The sequence below is a fragment of the Anabrus simplex genome, chromosome 6, assembly GCF_040414725.1.
Source record: "Anabrus simplex isolate iqAnaSimp1 chromosome 6, ASM4041472v1, whole genome shotgun sequence".
NCBI classification, from domain to species: Eukaryota; Metazoa; Arthropoda; class Insecta; order Orthoptera; family Tettigoniidae; genus Anabrus; species Anabrus simplex.
The window spans coordinates 267,477,006-267,498,898 of NC_090270.1; the positions used below are offsets into that span (position 1 = coordinate 267,477,006).

At 37.7% G+C, this 21,893-nt stretch overlaps 1 protein-coding gene across 2 annotated transcripts in view; it reads right to left on the reverse strand.

Annotated features, from left to right (window-relative positions):
* Positions 1–21,893, reverse strand: part of Cse1 (chromosome segregation 1) — a 296,434-nt gene that overhangs the window by 139,556 nt on the left and 134,985 nt on the right. For both annotated transcript variants that reach the window (XM_067150404.2, XM_067150403.2), the window contains exon 13: positions 17,232–17,335. In XM_067150404.2, the coding sequence (XP_067006505.1) occupies positions 17,232–17,335 (104 nt within the window). The remainder of the gene's footprint in view (positions 1–17,231; positions 17,336–21,893) is intronic.

The following is a 21,893-nucleotide window of genomic DNA, read 5'->3' on the forward strand; positions in this document are numbered from 1 at the left end:
TTTTCCCTTTTAGAAGCACTGGATATGCTACTGACTGAAGATCTCGATGGTGATATTTTTGTGGAACCGCACTATGTAAATGTACTTACAGATGAGGGCTCCTGCTGATGAAGATGATGGTGGGCTTGTTGATAATCTCTCTCTCGAAAGTTATGTGTCAGTGCTGAAATGAAGCTTGTAAATAATGAAAGAATCAGGATTAGTTACGATGGTGAAGGTGTGTTACCAGAGGACGGAGTGCCTTTTCTGTCTACTGATGCAAGATCTGTTTCAATACCCGATGCTGCGAAAGAGCGGATAACTGATAGAGGAAATAATAAATCAAATAAAAAACCAAGATAGACTGATGGGGCTGATTTCAATATTGGGTGACTGTTGACATTTCCGGAGCCTAGTTATAGCAAGTGAAAATCCATGACTGTTGTTGACATTTTTTAATTGTTTACAGATAACCAGCTGATCGAACATTTAGTTCAAGAGTCTAAAATGTATGGGGTGTTTTTAAATTGTACGGACCCACAAATAACTTCTGATGAAATTCGTTGCTTTGTCGCCACACTTTTCATTTCTGGATATAATAGGTTGCCCTCCAAGCATTCTTATTGGGACACGCAGGATGATATGAAGACAGTGAAATATTGTCATTCTCTATCTCTGTGGCTAACGCGCAAGTACTGAGGGTGGGCTTTTATATGCCTCCGAAAGTATAGACTAATAGTTTGTAACTGCATCTGAAGTTGTTCTTCTTCTTCTTCTTCTTATTTTTGATTTTATTATATTGTTCCAGTGAGTGTTTTTTTGACAGGCAATGAACTGTACATATGTGTCTATATACTGTAAACAAATATTTTCTCCTTTGTTCAATAATTCTATTTTTTTTACCGTGATGTGAATAAAAACTGATATTCCATATTCTTACAATAAATAATGCTAAGATATTTCAACATTGTTATTGCACGAAAACGAAAAAAACACTTTGCAACCTAAATTCGACTTTCAAAACTCATTGTTTAAAAATAGGTAGTGCAAGCGCCTAGCGTTACCATATGGCAACGTCAAATATCTTATGACCTAGCGATTCCAAAATTCTGAAACTTGTTTTATTAGTTTATTTTGGTCTCAAACATTCGGCAAAACACAATAAGTAAGCAAATCTCAGAAAAAAATTAATTCAGGCACTAATGGGTTAATGATATTATAAAAATTTGGATCCATTTTAGTTTTAAACTCTCAAAATTTCATGTTTAATCACGTTTTAATCTTCAAAACTGTTAATTCACTCTCTTTAACATACTTTGGTGCATTATCGTTGTTTTAGATGTTATTGTATAATGTTTTACGAAATCATTTTTCAAAATTTTAATCTATAATTTATAAGTATATGTATTATTTTTAAGATTGATATAGGCTGATGATGCCCGTAAGGAGGGTGAAACATGTACCTTTGACTTTTATGTATTTTGTATAAAAAATATTTGACCATATGAAATAGTGGATCATATTGTATTGTATTGAACAGGTGGACTTATAATATTGTAATAATACTTGAGACATAAGTGGTATGTTCCGAGCTGTCAGCGGAGAGATGGCGTGGAATGACATTAGTAGACGAATAGGTTTGAATGGCGTTTATAAAAGTAGGAAAGATCACAATATGAAGATAAAGTTGGAATTCAAGAGGACAAACTGGGGCACATATTCATTTATAGGAAGGGGAGTTAGGGATTGGAATAACTTATCAAGGGAGATGTTCAATAAATTTCCAATTTCTTTGAAATCATTTAGGAAAAGGCTAGGGTGCAACAGATAGGGAATCTGCCACCTGGGCGACTGCCCTAAATGCAGATCAGTATGATTGATTGAAAAATTATTCAGTGACATAGCCTACTGCGCATATAACAATGCAGCCTTCAAACAGTCGCATTCCGGTAAGATAAAAACAGAATGGGAAGACACTTGCCCAGATGAAATAAAATCTTATACACATGGGCATCATTAATGGTTATGAATTTCATGTTTTTGGTCCGTATTGAACTGAGAATAATATATAAGTAATAATAATAACAACGTAAACGTTTCCACCTTTTCAATACTAAAATATATTCCCAAAAACCTAAATTACACGGTACTAGTTTCAACCCATCTAGGGGTCATCATCAGCAAAGATCACTTTTGGCAAAATCCTAAGAAAATGTTATTTTAAAGAATAACAAGTGAAATGAGATGTTATTATGGTAATAGTTAATAATACAAGTAATATACATACTAAGAGGTTTTTAACAAAGAATAAAGTATAAATGGGGTGTTGTAAAAATTATAATCATGGAAATCAGTAAGTTCTTGTATTGAAATGACATATATAAAATTATATATGGCTTAGGAAGAGGGCTTAAGGTGGGGCTGAAGGGTGCGGGAGAAAGTGTAATTGTCTTGGAAGAGTACCTTTGATTAAATTTAGAATTGAGTTTAGGTTGGCTGCATTATTGTTTCTGAGGAAAGTGATAAATAGATCGAAGAGTATGTTGGGTTTCTCTGAGATTTCATTGAGATTGTGACTGGCATTAAAGTATTGGTCTAGGTGTATGTAGTAATTTTCCATTATGTTGAGTAAAGGGCCCTTGTTTGCTAATACGAGGATGTCCATGTCTTGTTCAATATTGGTGAAATTATAGTTATAATCTTGCATGTGTTGGCCGATGGCTGAAAACTTGTTGTATTTTATTGCGTTAGTGTGCTTGTGGTATCTGATAATGAAGTTTCTCCCGGTTTGCCCGATGTAGGTTTTTTTACAGGTGGTACATTTGATCCTATAAACTCCTGATTTTAAAAAACTGCTGGTCTTGTTGATGTGTTAAAATAGCCTTCAAAACCAACAATAAGAACATGAACATTTTATACAATACTTCACACATCAACAAGACCAGCAGTTTTTTAAAATCAGGAGTTTATAGGATCAAATGTACCACCTGTAAAAAAACCTACATCGGGCAAACCGGGAGAAACTTCATTATCAGATACCACAAGCACACTAACGCAATAAAATACAACAAGTTTTCAGCCATCGGCCAACACATGCAAGATTATAAACATAATTTCACCAATATTGAACAAGACATGGACATCCTCGTATTAGCAAACAAGGGCCCTTTACTCAACATAATGGAAAATTACTACATACACCTAGACCAATACTTTAATGCCAGTCACAATCTCAATGAAATCTCAGAGAAACCCAACATACTCTTCGATCTATTTATCACTTTCCTCAGAAACAATAATGCAGCCAACCTAAACTCAATCCTAAATTTAATCAAAGGTACTCTTCCAAGACAATTACACTTTCTCCCGCACCCTTCAGCCCCACCTTAAGCCCTCTTCCTAAGCCATATATAATTTTATATATGTCATTTCAATACAAGAACTTACTGATTTCCATGATTATAATTTTTACAACACCCCATTTATACTTTATTCTTTGTTAAAAACCTCTTAGTATGTATATTACTTGTATTATTAACTATTACCATAACAACATCTCATTTCACTTGTTATTCTTTAAAATAACATTTTCTTAGGATTTCGCCAAAAGTGATCTTTGCTGATGATGACCTCTAGATGGGTCGAAACTAGTACCGTGTAATTTATATTTTTGTGAATATATTGTAGTATTGAAAAGGTGGAAACGTTTACGTTGTTATTATTATTACTTATATATCATGGGCATCATTCCACTTCCAAAATCTCGTGATTATTGGTTTTGAGGGATTCAGACAACATGGGAATGTGACAAATGCAGACTGTCTCTGTGTCGAGTATCACGAGGAGGAGGGGGGGGGGGTGAAAAACACATTATGACTCAATAAACAGAGAAATGGATGTGATGGTATATTTTCTAATGTTATTGAAAATTTGAATTAATTGTGATCAATAGTTTTTACTGTATTTAACTTTTTCTGAAACAATACGGTCTGTTTCAGTTTTTGCTAAATACTGGGTTGAAACCTGGGAATAAGCAGAGTGAAAATGTGGGCGGGAAAGGGTTAAACACTCTTAGGTTCTAGCCTTTCTCCATAATTTTCTTCTCAAGATGCTGGTGTTTTGCCTCCTTGCCTTTTATCTTTGGCCTGTTTTGCTGTAACCTTTTTTCCTCCCTTTCTTTCTCTATCTCAAATAACCTAGCAGTATGGGTAATATGCCCCTGTATGTATTGTGGTTTTGTGGGTAACTGTCTACAATTAGGTTACCTAGTGTTTGTTTTTGTAATTCTCGTAAATGACAAGCCCACCATGGGGCAAAACATTTTGATAAACACTATGTAATGGTGTAACCCACTTGATTACCAATGAAAATGAGAGGTAAAAAGCAACCCAGCCTTTTATTGACGCTAGCCTCTATGTAATAAGAGCTGAGACACTATTATGTTGTACCTGTTAGGAGCAATCATGCTTTTTGATATGTAGGTTAATAACTGGGAGTTTCCTCCCATTAGGTTTTGTACCTGATTAATGATTTCTAAGTCTGGTGTGTTTTCAGAGCTGAAGAGATCATTGTTATTTGATAACATTGTAAATGAAATGTCAAGCCTCCATGTTTTTCTGGTTCTTGTTAAAAGGTAAAAAACAATTTGCAGTGGAATCTCGATTCTCCGTTTTTGGAGGGACCACAAAGAAAAACGTACAACACGGGAAAACAGAAAATTCGGGAACGAATATACCACGGCATCAAAAATTTGCCTAAACATCACAAACATGAAATATGTATTATCTTACAAACAATCCTAAACCAAACCAAACTACAGCCCCAATGGGGCCTTCCGCCTATCAAGCGGCCACTGTTCATCTCGAAAGCCTGCAGATTACAAGGTGACATATGGTCAGTGTGACGAATCCTCTCGGACGTTATTCATGGCTCTCTAGACCGAGGTAACCATCTCACCATTCGGTAGTTCTTCAATTAAAGGTAATCGTAGAATGAGTGAACCTGGAACCAACCCTCATATCCAGGAAAAAATGCGTCAACTGACCAGGAATCGAACTCAGGCCCCCCAGGTGAGCGGCAGGCAAGTTAGACCGCGGGGCCGGCTTCGAACATTAATTACCGGTACATGACTTAAAAATCTCAAAACTTTACATTCAGTTTTACCGGGATAACCTTGTCAGTTTGCCGTGAAAACTTCTTTCAGTTCAGCAATTTTGATTAATCAAACTCTTTGAAAAATCTAATACCGGTAACGCCGAGCCAAACAACAATCGACCACAAGTAGTTTTTAATTCTCTACTCTAATAAAATAAATCACATTAGATACAAAAGCGCCCAACATGATGGCGAAATCCCTTTTTTTTTAATCTTCCATTTTAACCCGGCAACGCCGTGTGGTACCGTATAGTACCAGTGCGCCTTACTTCTGATTTTCTCATACTGATCCTTACTCGCGCCATAAATCTGGCAACTTAGCTTTACATTGTCAAGGAGATACTCTCTACAATGCCTAAAATCAACAAAAGGTTTTATTTGAGTATTTGTTTGCGGCAACAACTGCTTGTAATTTGAGATCGTGTCGAGAGGAATAAAAATGACTACCTGTCTAAAGTAAGTTGCTTTACTTTGTTTATAAATATTGACAATACGATTTTGTATCATGTGATTTATTGTCTTGAAATATAAGTCCATGAATTGAAATAACAAGCAATTGGTCAGCATTCTTGTGTCAGCTGTTATGATACAAATTATTCCGTTGGTACCGTATGGTACCACACGGCGCTTACCATGCCTCTCTGTTTACTTTCTCCTCCTTACTTCAAAGGTAACAATTCATACTGTAGTTGTAAATAATGATTTATGTGTGTCATAAAACTCTATAATTTATTGTATATTTTACTTTTAAAAATTAAACGGCATGACATACTGAACCACTGGAATCTAAGGTATTATCCGAGGATGATGAAGGGGGTCTCGCAGATAACCTTACGGGAGGTCAATCACGGGTACCAGCAAAAATAGTGCTAAAGCAACAAATTCCGCACAGGAGTAGATAATCCATGTCCGATAATGATTCATGGCCCGGGAAGAGAGCGAAATCATCACCTCATCCACCAGGTACCTGGATGGCGTATGGCCCAATTTCACTCCAATTCCCTAGTGCGAAATTTTCCACTTTTCGATATATGATGCCGACCGAAATATGAGGGTTTTCTTTACGATGAAATTATGAATTTCTTGTGCTCTGAAGTCAACAACTACCGGTATATGCTTTTTACAAACGAAAAAATAACCCCGAAGAAATGAAAATTTCATTGGCATTTTCCTTCTAAGTGGCTATGTGTAAGTACCACAATCAGAAAAGGGTAGGTGCAAAATATTTATTACGACATATATATTTGGGTGATATTTTAAGGTAAATAAATGCAGTTGTTTACACTTCTTAGTGTATCTGACACCTTGAGATTCAATGGCGTACATCACTATATCGCTCCGACAAACCAAAGCAGGAGCTGTGCGGCGAACGAATGCGAATTCCACGGCCGCACAGAATGCATCACGTGTAGTGTGGGCGTTTGTGTAAACAGCATTTTGCCATTCTAAACTAGTGAAGAGTGGAAATAGGTGACTAAATAAGAAAAGCTGAAGTAATATTACTCGTATTTCCTAAAGATGTGTCACGTCTGAACTAATGTTATATTTCGGAATTCCAAAGGGATATCACAAATAAACCTATAAACACCGTTTCTTCTTTTGTTTATTGCTCAGTAATTTGTAAGTGATATTCTGTAACAATATTAAGCATTCAGTTCCATGGTATTCTAAAGAGGTAACAATTTTTATGTTCCAACCAAAAGCTATGTCAAGCGCCGTGCGGTACCGTATGGTACCAGGCCCTCATTTAAAAACCAACGATTCAATTTTTAGAAAAATGACTTTTAAGTGTTCTCTGATATGTGAATGCTGGGAATATTAAACAAAAATTTAAAAGAAACGAAAATTGAAAACTCCGGCGTTCCCGGGTTAATTAGGACACCAGTATACAGTTCGTAGTCAGTTTATGGAAATCTTGTACTGCGTAAATTAGGCCTACATCGACTCTTAAAGATTACGCTGAACTCGAGAATATGGTTTCAGATGTAAGTATCGAGTCTCGAAAGCTCTCGAATGCATTATATTAAATTCTGCCTGTCACTGAACACTATCGAAGTGGAAAGAGAAAAAATATCATCAGAACTTCAGAAATTACGGTTATTCATGACCTTGAGCTCAAGTGGAAAGCGTGCTCGCTGTATAAGTTGGTACGAGTGCGAAATGCTACAAACTTTGTAAATGTAACGTGCGCAAATAAAACGATTGCAGTTTATATAACATTTTAACACAAAAACTTGAAATTCTCAGTCTTATATTAGGACTAAAACAGTAATAGGCAATCCTAAAACTTCCCACGGCTTTATGTATGTAAGGTGCAACATTTGTTCTGGTCTCAATAACATAATTGTATATGATGATATTAAAATACCAGAACTACATTTGTGTTAAGAAGGAGCAGTTTCAATTCCTGCCTGAAAGCCCAGTGATTATAAAATGCCCTGAGGGAAGTGCTGAAAACCTGTTCGGCAATACAATTGCAAAAAGTAAAAAAATAAACATCTAACTCTGGACATAACAAACGTTTTGCAAGTATGAACATTTGACGAAACTCATTCCGTCTTCAAGTAGAGCTTCCAAAGTGCGCTCCGTCTCCTTCCAATTGTTGTAGCCACTCTCTGCTTTATGATTTCTGAGGATTCTCTAACCAATACCACCCAAATGCAATACTAAGATGGTCCCTTATGCAAGTTCACCGTCAATCGCTTTTCCAGTACAATACTTCCTCTATCGCAATGACGGGACGTTAACACCAAGAACCGTAAGTATGCCGTAGCCGTCCTTTCGTGAGATACAGTTTCTTGAAAAACGCGTGATCGAGGATTTAGCGTTGATGGGACTGAAATTTCTGGACGCTTGATCTGGGAACCTGTTTCTTCAAAAAACAGATAATGCAGGATTTTTACAACGTGATTTAATTAGGATGTTCGCGGAACCACGTAATTTGAACAAATACGGGATAACGTAGTTTCCAGGAACGCATATTCAAGGTTCTACTGTATTCGGGTTTTATAAGAAGAAATTTAAAAAATTCCAAATTTTTGTTAGAGCAACTTTCACTCTAAATGCTACGCTGACCAGCCATTCATCCCACAAGCTTCCTTACCTCTGTAGTCCAAGGTAAACCCCTGTAACATTATTATTATTATTATTATTATTATTATTATTGTACCGGGAGGTACACCTCCACGCCGCTAATTTAAAAATTGCGCCAGGTGAAACTCCTCTGCTGGAGGAAGTCTGAACTTTATCTACGCTGTTAATTCTTTACCTTCTCAGAAGATGTCACCACGTGGAAAATTTTGAGTTTTTGAACTGTGTCATTTTTGAGGTGTTTTTGTTTCGCTTGAAGTAAGAAGTGTAAACTTTCTCTCCTAGAGGACACTACTGAAGATCAACAATAGTGCAACCTAGTGCGGAGTCAAAGAACTATTTTGTTGGAGAAAATTTAATTTCAAGAGTTTGTTCTTTGTTAAATTTCTTTCAGTCATTGTTTAAGTTGGCAATATTCACCCCTTCTTTCCCCTTGTGTTGAACCTAACCAATCCCGAATTTCTTAAATTAATTTCTATCCAATCAGATGTATCTTCCCCCAACTTGAATATGTTGCTGTGTCCTACCCAATAAAGTGTTTGTGGGAGGGTGTTTTCATTCCCCTAACGCCTAGAAACTTCCGCGAGAGTATTTGAACTGCTGATTTTTGGGTCTCTCGGCCACTTCTGTTCTATCTTTCTGTGTGTTAAGTACATAGTAGGGGGCGGGAAGCGCCTCTTTCTTCGGCAGCGGTCAACAACAAGGTAATGGCCGATTAATAACTTCTTTCTTTGCTAGCTCAGCAGTTTAACTTTCGGGGCGGGTTCTAAGCGTTCAACTATGTAACCTTTTCCTAAAATGTAACTACTCTTTTCATATATTCTCTTTTAAAACGACATATCGGGATAGAGAGTGCTTAACCCTCTCGAGCTCCCACTCACATCGTCTTGAGGTGAATTTATTTTTCTCAAGCAATTCTTCCGTAATGTAAGGTAAACTGCTATTAAGTCACCTCTGTAGTATGGGATTAGCCCTTGTATTAACGGCCTAGTGCCAAGTAGGTCTTAAGCAAAGTGTATTAGGAGTGCAAGTTCGCCTCCTCTCAAATGGTATTTTAGAGGTCATGTATTAATCTTCTTGTCATTTAACAGACCTCAGTAGGTTGGGTATTTTGCCCCTGTGTATATGTCCTTTGAGGACGGCTTAAAGGTGGAGTTCGGAGTGGCCTATGATAGGCTTGTATTTTAGGGGGAAGTTGCCCTTTTTTTGAAAATTGTGTTTCTGCCTCAAGGAGGCTTTTGGATGTAATTGGAAGCAGATGTTTCTGGCATGTTTGGGGGTTTTCGGCCCCTTTGTTGTATGGTGTTCATTGTAAGGTTGGGCTCATTGCTCAAGAATTATGTTTCTGACTTTTGAAGCCCCAAATGGGGTACCTATGTAAATGTTTTTCTCAATCGTGTTTCGGCTACTAAGTACCTGTTCTATTTGGTGTTACCTAATTTTAAAAAGAAAATATAACCTTGTTAAATTTTCAAATTAATTTCATTTTAGTAGCTTGAGACCTATTCACCACCCAGCACCTTCTTTCATGCATAACTACCACCAAAACACGGTAACAATTATTATTATTATTATTATTATTATTATTAACTTCTTTATTTTTTGATTTTAGAGGGTTCTTCTATGATGTTATTTTTTATGATAAATGTTAATCTACCGAGCTCAATAGCTGCAGTCGCTTAAGCGCGGCCAGTATCCAGTATTCGGGAGATAGTAGGTTCGAATCCCACTGTCGGCAGCCCTGAAAATGGTTTTCCGTGGTTTCCCATTTTCACACCAGGAAAATGCTGGGGCTGTACCATAATTAAGGCCACGGCCGCTTCCTTCCCACTCCTAACCCTTCCCTGTCCCATCGTCGCCATAAGACCTGTCTGTGTTGGTGCGACGTAAAACAACTAGCAAAAAAAATGTTAATCTAATAGCTAGTCTTGAGTGGCAAAGACAGTGCATAAATTCAAAGAATTTACTACAGATATGAATATCCTAACCCACATTTCAGACCTTTAAGTTAGGATATTCTCATCAGCAGTAAATTCTCTGATTTTACGCACAGTCTTCACCACTTGAGACAATCTTCTGGATTATCATTTATCAGTAAAAATAACATCTTACAAGAAGTCTCCAAAAAAGAAGTAGTAGTAATAATAATAATAATAATAATAATAATAATAATAATAATAATAATAATAATAATAAATGGCATCTACATTAGAAAATCCAGGCAAGAAATATACTCTAAGATAGAGAAGATCACGAACACAATGCGTAAAGGCAGAGTTCGCTTCTACTGTCATATACAACGGATGATCGACTCTCGATGGACGAAACGTATCTTCAGTATATTTGACGCAAAACCAAAAACGGCAATGCCATGGTACGTTAATGTCAAGAAAGATCTTAAAGAACTGGGCCTACAAGCAGAAGATGCACAAGACCGAAATCTTTTCAGAGCAGCCATCGAGACTTTTGGGACTTTCCGGGACGAAAAACGGGCAACTGGTGCTAAATGGACAGAAGAACGTCGTGCTAAACACAGTGAGCTAATGAAGACGACGTGGATCAAGCGAAAGACGAACAAATGCCAGAATGTAAAGTGAGGCTTATCGTGGTCCCTAGTTGGCCGATTAGCGAAGTTGAATGAATGAATGAATGAATAATAATAATAATAATAATAATAATAATAATAAAATTACCAGAATAATTGTGTACTAGAATGTGAGAGGGGGTTAACCCACAAACTATTAAAAATGAGTTATGAACATATTTGGATATTAGCATTATACAGTATATTTATTATCCCACATAATATGAATAATTATTATCCACTTTTACTCTCCCACTGTACAAAAGAAAGATTTTGGAATATCTCTGAATAGCAATCTTGCAGTGGGAGAGAAGGGGGCTAAGCCACGCAGTAACAATACGTCAGCTAATGGTAGCCAATAGCACACCTGCTTGCCATCACATGTTTTAGTGTTGACATCATGGCTGACTGTGACAGATGGCTGCTTAGAGTTGGTGTAACTTAAACCCCAGACACTATTAATAAACCTAAAATGTAACAAGAAATTCATGTTGAAGTAAATCTGAACCTAACTGCATTTTAAAACAAGTAATGGATGAAATAAATTTGATTGCTGTAAAAGTAACTTATTTTAAACATTTCGTTCTTCAGATTTGGTGATTCTGATTCAACATTTTTCATACAAATAATGGAAATCAGAAGGAGATTTTATTTTTCCTATGTTTTCTGGACTATAAATAATTGTTTATGAACCAAAAATGTGGCTGTTAATGTGCTCAATTTCATTCAATAAGGACAAACGCAGAAGTCAAAATATCTCAGTTTCATGTCTGTATGGGTTAGCTCCCTCTCGCATTCTAGTATTCAATTAGCAGACCATCAAATGCTCATTAAGAAACCTTGGAGAGTTTTAAAAAATAAATGTAATACGAGAAATAATAATAATAATAATAATAATAATAATAATAATAATAATAATAATAATAATAATAATAATAATAATAATAATAATAATAATAATTCAGGTAGCAGGTAGGGACCCTCTTCGGAGGCAGCCCTACCCAGGGAGTGGCGCCCCTGCCTATGTGAGTCCCAGAGCACACTGACCCAGTGTGTATCATCTGGTAAGGGTCCCAGCTCAGGGTTACGGGTGAAGACCTCAACGGCAGTGAAGGCGGAGATGAAGATCATTGGTACGGCGGAACTGGCGGAAGAGGCATCCTTGCTTTTTGGGATAGTAATAAAAAGCATTCACGAAGATTGTCAACAGCTTCAGCAGCGAATGAGGAATTTGGATCCCAACGGTGAAGAAGGTGGAAGAACTATCTTTGAAATGTAAATCCACACATGTCTGATCCCGCAGCGGGCGGTGTTGTGGTCAGCGTCTGTATCCAGGTCAGGGTCGGCTGTTTAAGCATGCTCCAGGTCTTACCAATCTGGTTCTAATTGTTGTGGGACCTACGGGTTCCACCCTCATGTGAAATGATTCACACAATCTACCATGATGGTACAACGCACATCGGAAACTACCCTAGCCGGTAAAATCCGGGGCCAGTTAGAGTCTGGTCTAAACAGGGCATTGGATTCTGGAGGCCCTGCACCATCATGTTGGGATCAGTCGGAGGATCCCTCACCCCGCAAAATCAGGACCAAGAAAAAATACTTCTTTGGTACAGTGAATGTCAATACCCTCCTAAGAGTCGGTAAACAGATGGAACTTATCAAAGAACTGGAGAGATATCAGATCAAGCTACTCGCTGTACAGGAAACAAGATTCCCATCTAATGAAGTATCTATGATGGGCAAGTACAAGATAATAAAGGGTCAACCAGCGATCAGGGAATATAAAATGGGTAATAAAAGAAAATCACCTTCAATTCTAGGAACAGCATTTTTTGTTCACAATTCAATTATAGATGCAATCATTGATTTTCGATCACCTTCCCCTAGGCTTTCCATCTTAACCTTGAAGAGTGGAAACAAATCATATGCTATCTTCAATGTGCATGCACCTATTAATGAGGACAACAGGAAAAATCCAGATAAAGTTGAAGAATTCTGGTCTCTCCTGGAAAAAGAGTTGTTGGAAACTCCGGAACATATGATTAAAATATTAATGGGTGATTTTAATGCTCAAGTTGGCAAGGAAAGAAAATACAGAAAAATAGTTGGCAGTTATCCTGGGCATATAAGAACCAATAGAAATGGGGAAAGGATTATTGAAGTGTGTGAAGCATTCAACCTCAAGTTAATGTCCACCCAATTCAAGAAAGAAAGGAAGAAATTAATGACATGGCGTTCACCAAATCCCATGTTAGGGGAGTTCCAAATAGACCATGTAGCCACATCGAACCCTGCAGAGATTTTGAACGTTAAAGTGCAAAAAGGTGCAAACATAGATTCTGACCACTACCTTGTTAGAGTCAAGATAAGATTTATTCCAAAGTCCTTCAAGAGACCTTCACCCAAAATCAAGAAATATCAAACTGATGAACTCAAGATAAACCAAGAGATTGTTGAGAACTATAAACGAGAGCTTGAGGTCTTGGAATCTTCGAATTGAGACGAAATGGCAAGGAGGATACAAGAAGCAGCTGAAAAGACTATAATGATCGCCAAAAAGAAGAAACATCCATGGTGGAATGACGATTGTGAAGTAGCCTTACGGGAAAGGTCTAAAGCGTGGAATAAATGGTGTACTAATCACAAGAATTTCGAAGACTTCAAGGAACAACGGAAACACACAGCAAAAATTCTTCGGAATACGAAAAGAAAGTACGAGAAAGAACAGCTGCACAACATAGAAGAAGATTTCAAGAGAAACAACACAAGAGATTTCTATAGAAGGTTTAAAAACAAAATCAAAAAATTCTCCCCTGGTAATCTATCTTTTAAAAGTGAACAAGGGAAACTCATTATTGGTGACAAGAAGAACTGCGAGTATCTGGCCAACTATTTCCAGAATTTTCTGAACTGTGAACCTCCCGAAGATGGATTGCTATTTGGAGAGCCTCAATTCAAGTTGAAGGATTCATTACCACCAAATAAGGAAGAAATTAGGGACATCATTAAGCAATTAAAAAACAACAAAGCTCCTGGGAAAGATTCAATTACTGCAGAGTTATTCAAATTTGCAGGTGAAAATATAGTGGAAAAACTAGAGGAATTATTCGCTTTTATTTGGGAAAAAAAAAAAAGAAATACCAAGTGATTGGAAAAATGCACTCATTCATCCTTTACACAAAAAAGGGGACCAAACTAACGTCAACAACTACAGAGGTATCTCTCTTCTTCCTATAGCATACAAAATTCTATCCAAAGCATTGCAGCGGAGGCTTGAAACACATCTAGATAAACAAATTGGTGAATACCAGGCAGGGTTCAGGAAAGGGCGTTCATGTGCTGAGCAGATTTATATTCTAAAATCACTTATAAAAATAAGATCTATGAGAAATCAGAAGAGGACAATCATAACCTTCGTTGATTTCAAAAAGGCATATGATTCCATAGATCGTGGAGTGCTCATGAACGTTCTGCAGGAGTTTGGAGTGGATGAGAAATCTCTGGCCATAATTCGGCAATCTCTTACAAACACTTTTTCTCAAGTCAAATTTATGGGTGAACTCTCAAATCCATTTGACATAAAAACGGGTTTGAGGCAAGGAGACAGCCTTTCTCCACTACTCTTTAATTGCATTTTAGAAAAAGTTATTAGGGAATGGAGGCTGAGAATGACTGAAAATGGAATGAAGAATGGGGTAAAGATAGGTTGTGGAAAAAATGCGATGATGTTGGATTGCCTTGCCTTCGCAGACGATGTCGTTCTTATTACAGACAACCGTCAAACAGCCAAGAAACAAGTCGAAGAACTACAAAATGTTGCAGTCAAAACAGGGTTAAGAATCTCTTTCGAGAAAACAGCATTCATGGATTCTATAAAAAAAGGCGACACGGACAGACTTGTTACATTGTATGGGGATATCCAGCGTGTGCAAAAATTTAAATACCTGGGAGAAATACTCACCCCCAATGGAGATGAAAAGGAGGGATTAAAGGAGAGGGTGAGAAGGATGGAGCTGGCATTCAGACTATGTCATGACACCTATAAGTCCAAGTCTCTCTCAATTTAGGCCAAGTTAAAACATTACTGCACAGTGGTTAGAACAGAGTGCCTTTATGGAGCAGAAACCTTGACGAGGATGGCTGACCCAGTCCTTGAAAAAAGAGAAAGAAGATTCTTGCGAAAAATCTTAGGCCCTAGAAAGTCGACGAGTGACCCAAACACATTCCGGTTAAGATCGAATTTGGAGCTCTACAAGACAGTAGAAAGAATCACGACTGTGATGAGAAAAAGGAGACTGACGTTTTATGGACATATCAAAAGAATGAACCCTGAGAGATTGACCAACAGGATACTTCTTCTGCAGGAAAGGTGGAAAAAACAACCGGGATGGCTTACACACGTGCACAATGACTTGGCAGAAATAGGTATCAAGGAGGAGGATATAAAAGAAAGGACATCATTTAGGAAGAAGGTTGCGGGATTGAGGGATGCGTCTGAAGAGCAACATGCGAAGCCACGGAACATCTCGGTGGAAGAACGAGCAAGAAGAAGTCAAAGACTCAAGAATCTTTGGCAAGAGTGTAAAGAGAAGGGTATCAGTCTGCGTGACAGAAGGAAGATTGTGTAAACGTGGCCCACAGGTGGCCGTATCGATTAATAATAATAATAATAATAATAATAATAATAATAATAATAATGATAACAACAACAACAAAAAGAGCAACAACAATGATAATACTAAGGGAACACTAAGGGTAAAGCAACTTAAGGGGAAGTGCAGTGTGTTATTGACCTGACCAGGGAGAGGGTGAGGGGTGACATAAGTCAGGGGACGGGCAGGCGGTTGGATACGAGCCAATGAAAGAGATGCTGTTCTTTAAACGCCTTGCATTGTATGCTGGAGTGGGGACAAAGCAGGACTTCATTAAGATAAGTTCCAAATTTCAAATACATGTCTTTTCAGACAGAAATAAACATAAATATTTTCAGATATTGAGTGTGATAGAATCTGATGACGTTCTTTTAAGAACGAAACATGTCATTCTTTGTTTAATAGTGTGTATTGTATTCTTTGTTTAACAGTGTTTTTTTACAGGTATGCTATAGTGTAATATTTATAATGAACTTGTGTGTTTGACAGACTGAAAGGCTTTTAAGTTACATTTAGCAGATTTGATACTGGAAAGTATGCCTTCTTTCTTAGCCTAACGATATAATTTGTTTTCCAAAATCAAGTATGTACTATACCTGTAAAGCCATATGACAAACAAACAAACAAACAAACAAACAAACAAACAAACAAATAAATAAATAAATAAATAAATAAATAAATAAATAAATAAATAAATAAATAAATAAATAAATAAATAAATAAATAAGCAAGCTGTGTTGCCTCGTGTGGACAGGCTGTTCACCATTTGTAAAACAAATGGTCAAATACCATGTTTTATTTCTGGGGCTTTGGATGCAACTGGCACAAAGGGAAACATTTTTCTGAATGTACAGAATGAAAAATCCCACTCCAGAAGTCAACACTGTCAGGCCATCTAATTTCCTGTATGCAGAGATGTCCAGTCTCATTCTGGTCATTTCAAGTTTAAGAACTTACAGCACTGTACCAGCATATGGACATTCCTTGTGGACATTTCCTTTAAAATCACCATGAAACCCCCTCATTTGATTTCTTTTAGGCATTAGATTGCATTAAATACGATTATAAATTCATTCGTCTGAATGTTTCACGATTTTATTTTACAAACATCACTGGAAGTTACGTTTCACATAACAGGTAAAGTTTAAAAATAAGGTATATTTTTGTTCTAGCCTAATAAATTTTGTAAAAAATATGACCATAGAATGAATTGTGACGTACTTCTTCATGAAAATGTAATGTTAAAATATGCCATGTTGGTAGATTTTTGACCTATTCATTACATGTTAAAAACATTAAAATATGCTAGTGTGTTGTGCAGCATGCACATAAGTTGTGTATGCGTGTCATCTAGTGACGCATGTCATAGGTTCGCCATCCCTGATCTAGAGCAACGGGCGATGGGATCACCAACCCCTATGTAACTGTTGAACATTAAAATATGACAATTTATCCCTTGCTAAATCATGCAACTTAAGAACCACTTTATACCCATATATACATATCATTAGTCAAACTATTAATATAATGAAATGAATGAAAATTAACTGATTTACACACACTTCCCCTGTCGTCCCTCCATGATGATTCACACTGTCGATTTATGCACCTAAGAGACTTGAATGCTGGATGTAAAAATAGAAAAGAATATTTCTATTATGAATCAGCAGCCATGTTTCTGGACAGAAAGCATTATTTTCAGTTTGTACTGAAGTTTTACTGAGCAAGATCAAGGCCAATAATAATTATTAGTTGAGTGTGTTCTATACCTTTCATGATGTATTCATTTTCTTGCGATACAGGCAAGGTCAGAGCAGCAAAAAGATTCTCCAGAAGCTCACTGGCGATGGGAGCTAATTCATCTGTCTTCACCCTGAAACATTCATTCTGTTCATGTAGAAACCTCTAACAATGCTTAAGTAGACAGTTTTGGTATACAATTATAATCATAACACTCCGGTCCAATAAATTCAAAATTGATTACACTTAGTGAAATTATACTTCCTAATTTCTTAATATAACATACTCTTCACGATCATTTATTTATTTACTTGTCCTTAGTAGTGACAAAGTTAGGAACCATGGTCCTCTCTTACACTTCACCTCATCACTGTGCAGTAAAAATTATGACATATATTAAATATAAAAAAGCTCATTTCATCATCTTTGTAGTGTTATTTCCACACTTAAAAAAACCTAATTTGTAGTATAAATTCAAAAGATATGCAACTTAAGAGCTACTTTATACCCATATATACATATCATTAGTCAAACTATTAACATACTGAAATGAATGAAAATTAACTAAATTTACACACACTTCCCCCCTCCTCCCTCCATGATGATTCACACTGTTGATTTATGCACCTAAGAGACTTGACTGAGAGAATGAAGATTTGAATGACTTTAAAAGAGTTAATGCTGCCGATGTTTTTAGGAACAGATTTCCATAATTTAGTTCCCATCTCATTATGAGCAATTATAGGCATCTTACCTATTAAACAGATTGCAAGGGTGGTAACAGAGTGTGTATTATGCTGGCAAAAAGAGGAAAGTTATGTAGGTTTTGAGGACAGATACTGGAGAGTTCTCTCAGACATGGATCTGAACACCAACACAGCTACATGAAGATTTCCGAGTTCTTAAAATTTCACAAGGGGAAGTTTTTGTAATAAGGTGTGATGTGTGTCATATCGTAAGGAAATTACACTCGTGTTCATAAAAAACAGAACACCTTGAAAGACTAGAGATAGGAAGTTCATATTCACAGGACATGTTCATTAGCATGTTCTGCAGAAACGATTAGCATTTCAGTAACCTAGGTTAAGCATGTGCCCTGTTGTCTACTAGACACTGGGTACTCCATGGACACTGATAACTTGTTCCATGCATGATGGCATCAACGCACATAAGGTGCGAATGGAATCCAGAGGTATAGCCATCCATGCTGCATTCACCTGGTTCCAAAGTTCATCTTTGGTGGTTGGCATTGGGTCACAGCGTCGCACCCGTCGTTTCATCACATCCCACACATTTTCTATTGGCGACGAGTCCGGTGATCGGGCGGGGAAGGGCAACAGTCTGACATCCTGTGACAACAAGAAGGCACATGTTTGTGCAACAACATGTGATCGTGTATTGTCCTGCTGATGTATGGCGTCTGGGGTGTCATGCAGAAAGGGTATGGCTACGGGTCGCAGGATGTCATTCACGTAGGTCAAACTGGTCACAATGCCCTGGACACGCACAACTGTGATTTGTGGTTGTATCCAATAGCACCCCACATCATAAGGCCTTAAGTTGGTGCTGTATGTCTTGTGCGAATGCAGTCAATGTGATGCCTCTCCCCTGTCTGCGATGAACCAAAATGCGGCCATCATTTTCAAACCAACAGAACCTGCATTTGTCCGAAAACACCATCTGCTGCCATTCCTGTCCCCAGTGACATCGTTCCATACACAATTGCAATTTAGCATGTTTATGCACATTAGTCAAAGGTAGGCGGGGAAGTGGATGACACGCCGGTAAGCCAGACCATAATAAACGGCGACGAACTGTCATACCTGATAGCATACAATGTGTTACACAGTTGCGCCAGAGCCGAGGAGGACGCGGAACTGTCCTGCAATGCCATTTGGATGAGGTGTCAATCTTCTCAGGGGGGGGGCTGCGTCTGGGTGGTGCGATCAGACCCATCTCATCATGTTCTATGGCCTTCTGTGAACCATTCTGTACACACCCGTTGCAATGCCGATACACTTTGTCCCACACGGCAGCAATTTCCCGGATGGATGCATCACGTTCTCTCATGCCAATAATGCGCTCTGTTTCAAACTCATTTGACGGTGCGGTTCTCGCATACATCTGCTCAATTTAAAGATAAAAATTTCATTGTTCCGTATTGAAAGTATTAACGTACATCTGCTCAAGTCACACTGATCCATTACCTCTGGATTATAGAGACAACGAGAGCCACAGGCACATTTTACCAGTTGGTGGTGGTGTGCCGAGATATTAATGAGGACCTTGAACCTGAGGGATGACATGGTTTCATTTCTTCAGAACATACTAATGCACATGTCCTGTGAATATAAACTTCCTACCTCTAGTCTTTCTAGGTGTTCTGGTTTTTAGAAACATGAGTGTATAAATCAGATGCATGAATTCATGGTCCTTCGTATCTTCCTGATTTGTAAATTAGCTGCATCAATGAATACAGCGTCACAGAAATGGAATATTGAAAGCCCAACTTTCATATTTAGTGGTAATAAATTTTGGTGGTATTTCAGAGGACGGAGTGAAGCATATACAAGTGACATATTCATTCTAATTTAGATTCTCATTTATAATCACACATAGATTATTTATCAAACTTTCATATGGAATTTTGGCACCAGACAGAATGAGTGAAGGGATATCAAATTCTCGTCTCTCTTCCCCTTATTTCCAGTGTTTTGGTCTAGTTCATGTTTCTTTCTTCTTTCGTTTTGGGCAACTATGGACCACGTTAATTTGTATTTAGATCATCTGTTTCTGGGCTTTAATCCTTGTTCAGTACTCCATTGTTTCACTCTGCAATCTCCTCCTTTCTCCTGTTCATGGTGTTAGGATATGGGATTTAACTTTATTATATTTCCGATCATTTATGTCTTATACATTTTTACCATACCAACTACGATCAGAGATATTCATGAATTTGGATCTTTGTTATTAAGTCCTAATCAGCACCGAGTCACTAGAAAATGGGTAGACAGGATTTAATGAAATTCGGCATGTAAAGTCAGAGAATAAGGAACTACAGTCTACACTATAAATAATTTTATAAGACGCCGTAAGATCACAGAGTTGAAAGAAAACTAAATGTGAAGGCCTACAATATAGAAAGCTCATAAAATTGATCAACAATAACATTACTTTGACCATTGTTTGTTGTGATATGCTTTGTCTTCTGTTGCCATTCATCTCTGATAGGATTACTGCTGTGTATGGAGTATTTTTTAAAATTTGCCTTACGTTGCACCGATACAGTTAGGTCTTATGGCGACGATGGGAAAGGAAAGGGCTATGAGTGTGAAGGAAGCGGCGTTGGCCTTGATTAAGATATTTGCCTGGTGTAAAAATGGGAATCCACGGAATAACATCTTCAAGGCTGCCGACTGTGGGGTTCGAATTCACTATCTCCCGGATTCAAGCTCACAGCTGCGCGCCCCTAACCACACAGCCAACTCGCTCAGTCGTACGAATGTAACAGTCTGCCTAAATATTGGCGGGGAGTAGCTGGGGAGTTAGGTAACTTTCTTCTTTAGCATGCCATTCCTCTGTTTCATCAATTTTCCGATACTACTGGTACGTAACACACTGGTTCATCACAGCATTCAAGCTATTCAATCCCTACTCTGAGGCACTGATTGGAATGAGCAGTGTGCATATTTAACGGAATAATGGCAGAGAAGTGTTCACGGCTGTCTGCGGCCTGGTCATTCCAACTCTGGAACTTTGGACTGTTAGATCGGCACCTAGTACTGTTCGTTAAAAGTGAGAAAATGTGCAGTTTTTCATTTGATCAAGTATTTTATACGATAACATTGCTTTTAATTGATACATTCCTACTGACGTTTTTGTAATTACCTTTATTGTCTTCAGTTAGGAAAACCACAAGGTCAGTCTTTCTGAGAATCCCGTAACGAAACATGGCTACATCAGCTAGTGCACTACTAAAATCAAGAAAAGTAAATGTCATCTGCTGTTAACTTGTGTATCTAATGTAATATGTAACCTTCAATAGGGCAGTGATCGTACTGTGTCCCTTTTTGACGCCTGACTGTAAAGGGTCAAACAAGGAATATTTGTCAATATACCTAAAATATGAGGGGCTATAATTGGACAATTACCGGGCGAGATGGCCATGCGGTTAGGGGTGCACAGCTGTGAGCTCGCATCTGGGAGACCGTGGGTTCGGATCCCACTGTTGGCAGCCCTGAAGATGGTTTTCCGTTGTTTATCATTTTCACACCAGGTAAATGCTGGGGCGGTAAGGCCACAGCTGCTTCCTTCACATTCCTAGGCCTTCCCTGCCCCATCGTCGCCATAAAACCTATCTGTGTCGGTGCGACGTAAAGCAAATAGCATAATTTGACAATTAATTCCAAAAGTCTTTGTCATGTTTATTAATTTTGATTGTCAAACTATAACGGCTTTTGTCTTGGCGAGATTTATTAATATAAAGTTTTCATAAGTATATAATGATATACTTTGTGTCGGCATTCATTCTGTCGTTGCTATGTGAATATCTTCCAGTTTTGTGTGGTAGTATATTTGAAGGTCATTGGCATATAAATGGTAACTGTAATATTTCAACTGAGATATGTACAAAACAAATAGTAGTGGTCCAAGAATGAAGAAAGCTCATAACTTTGGCACCCCAAAGAAGA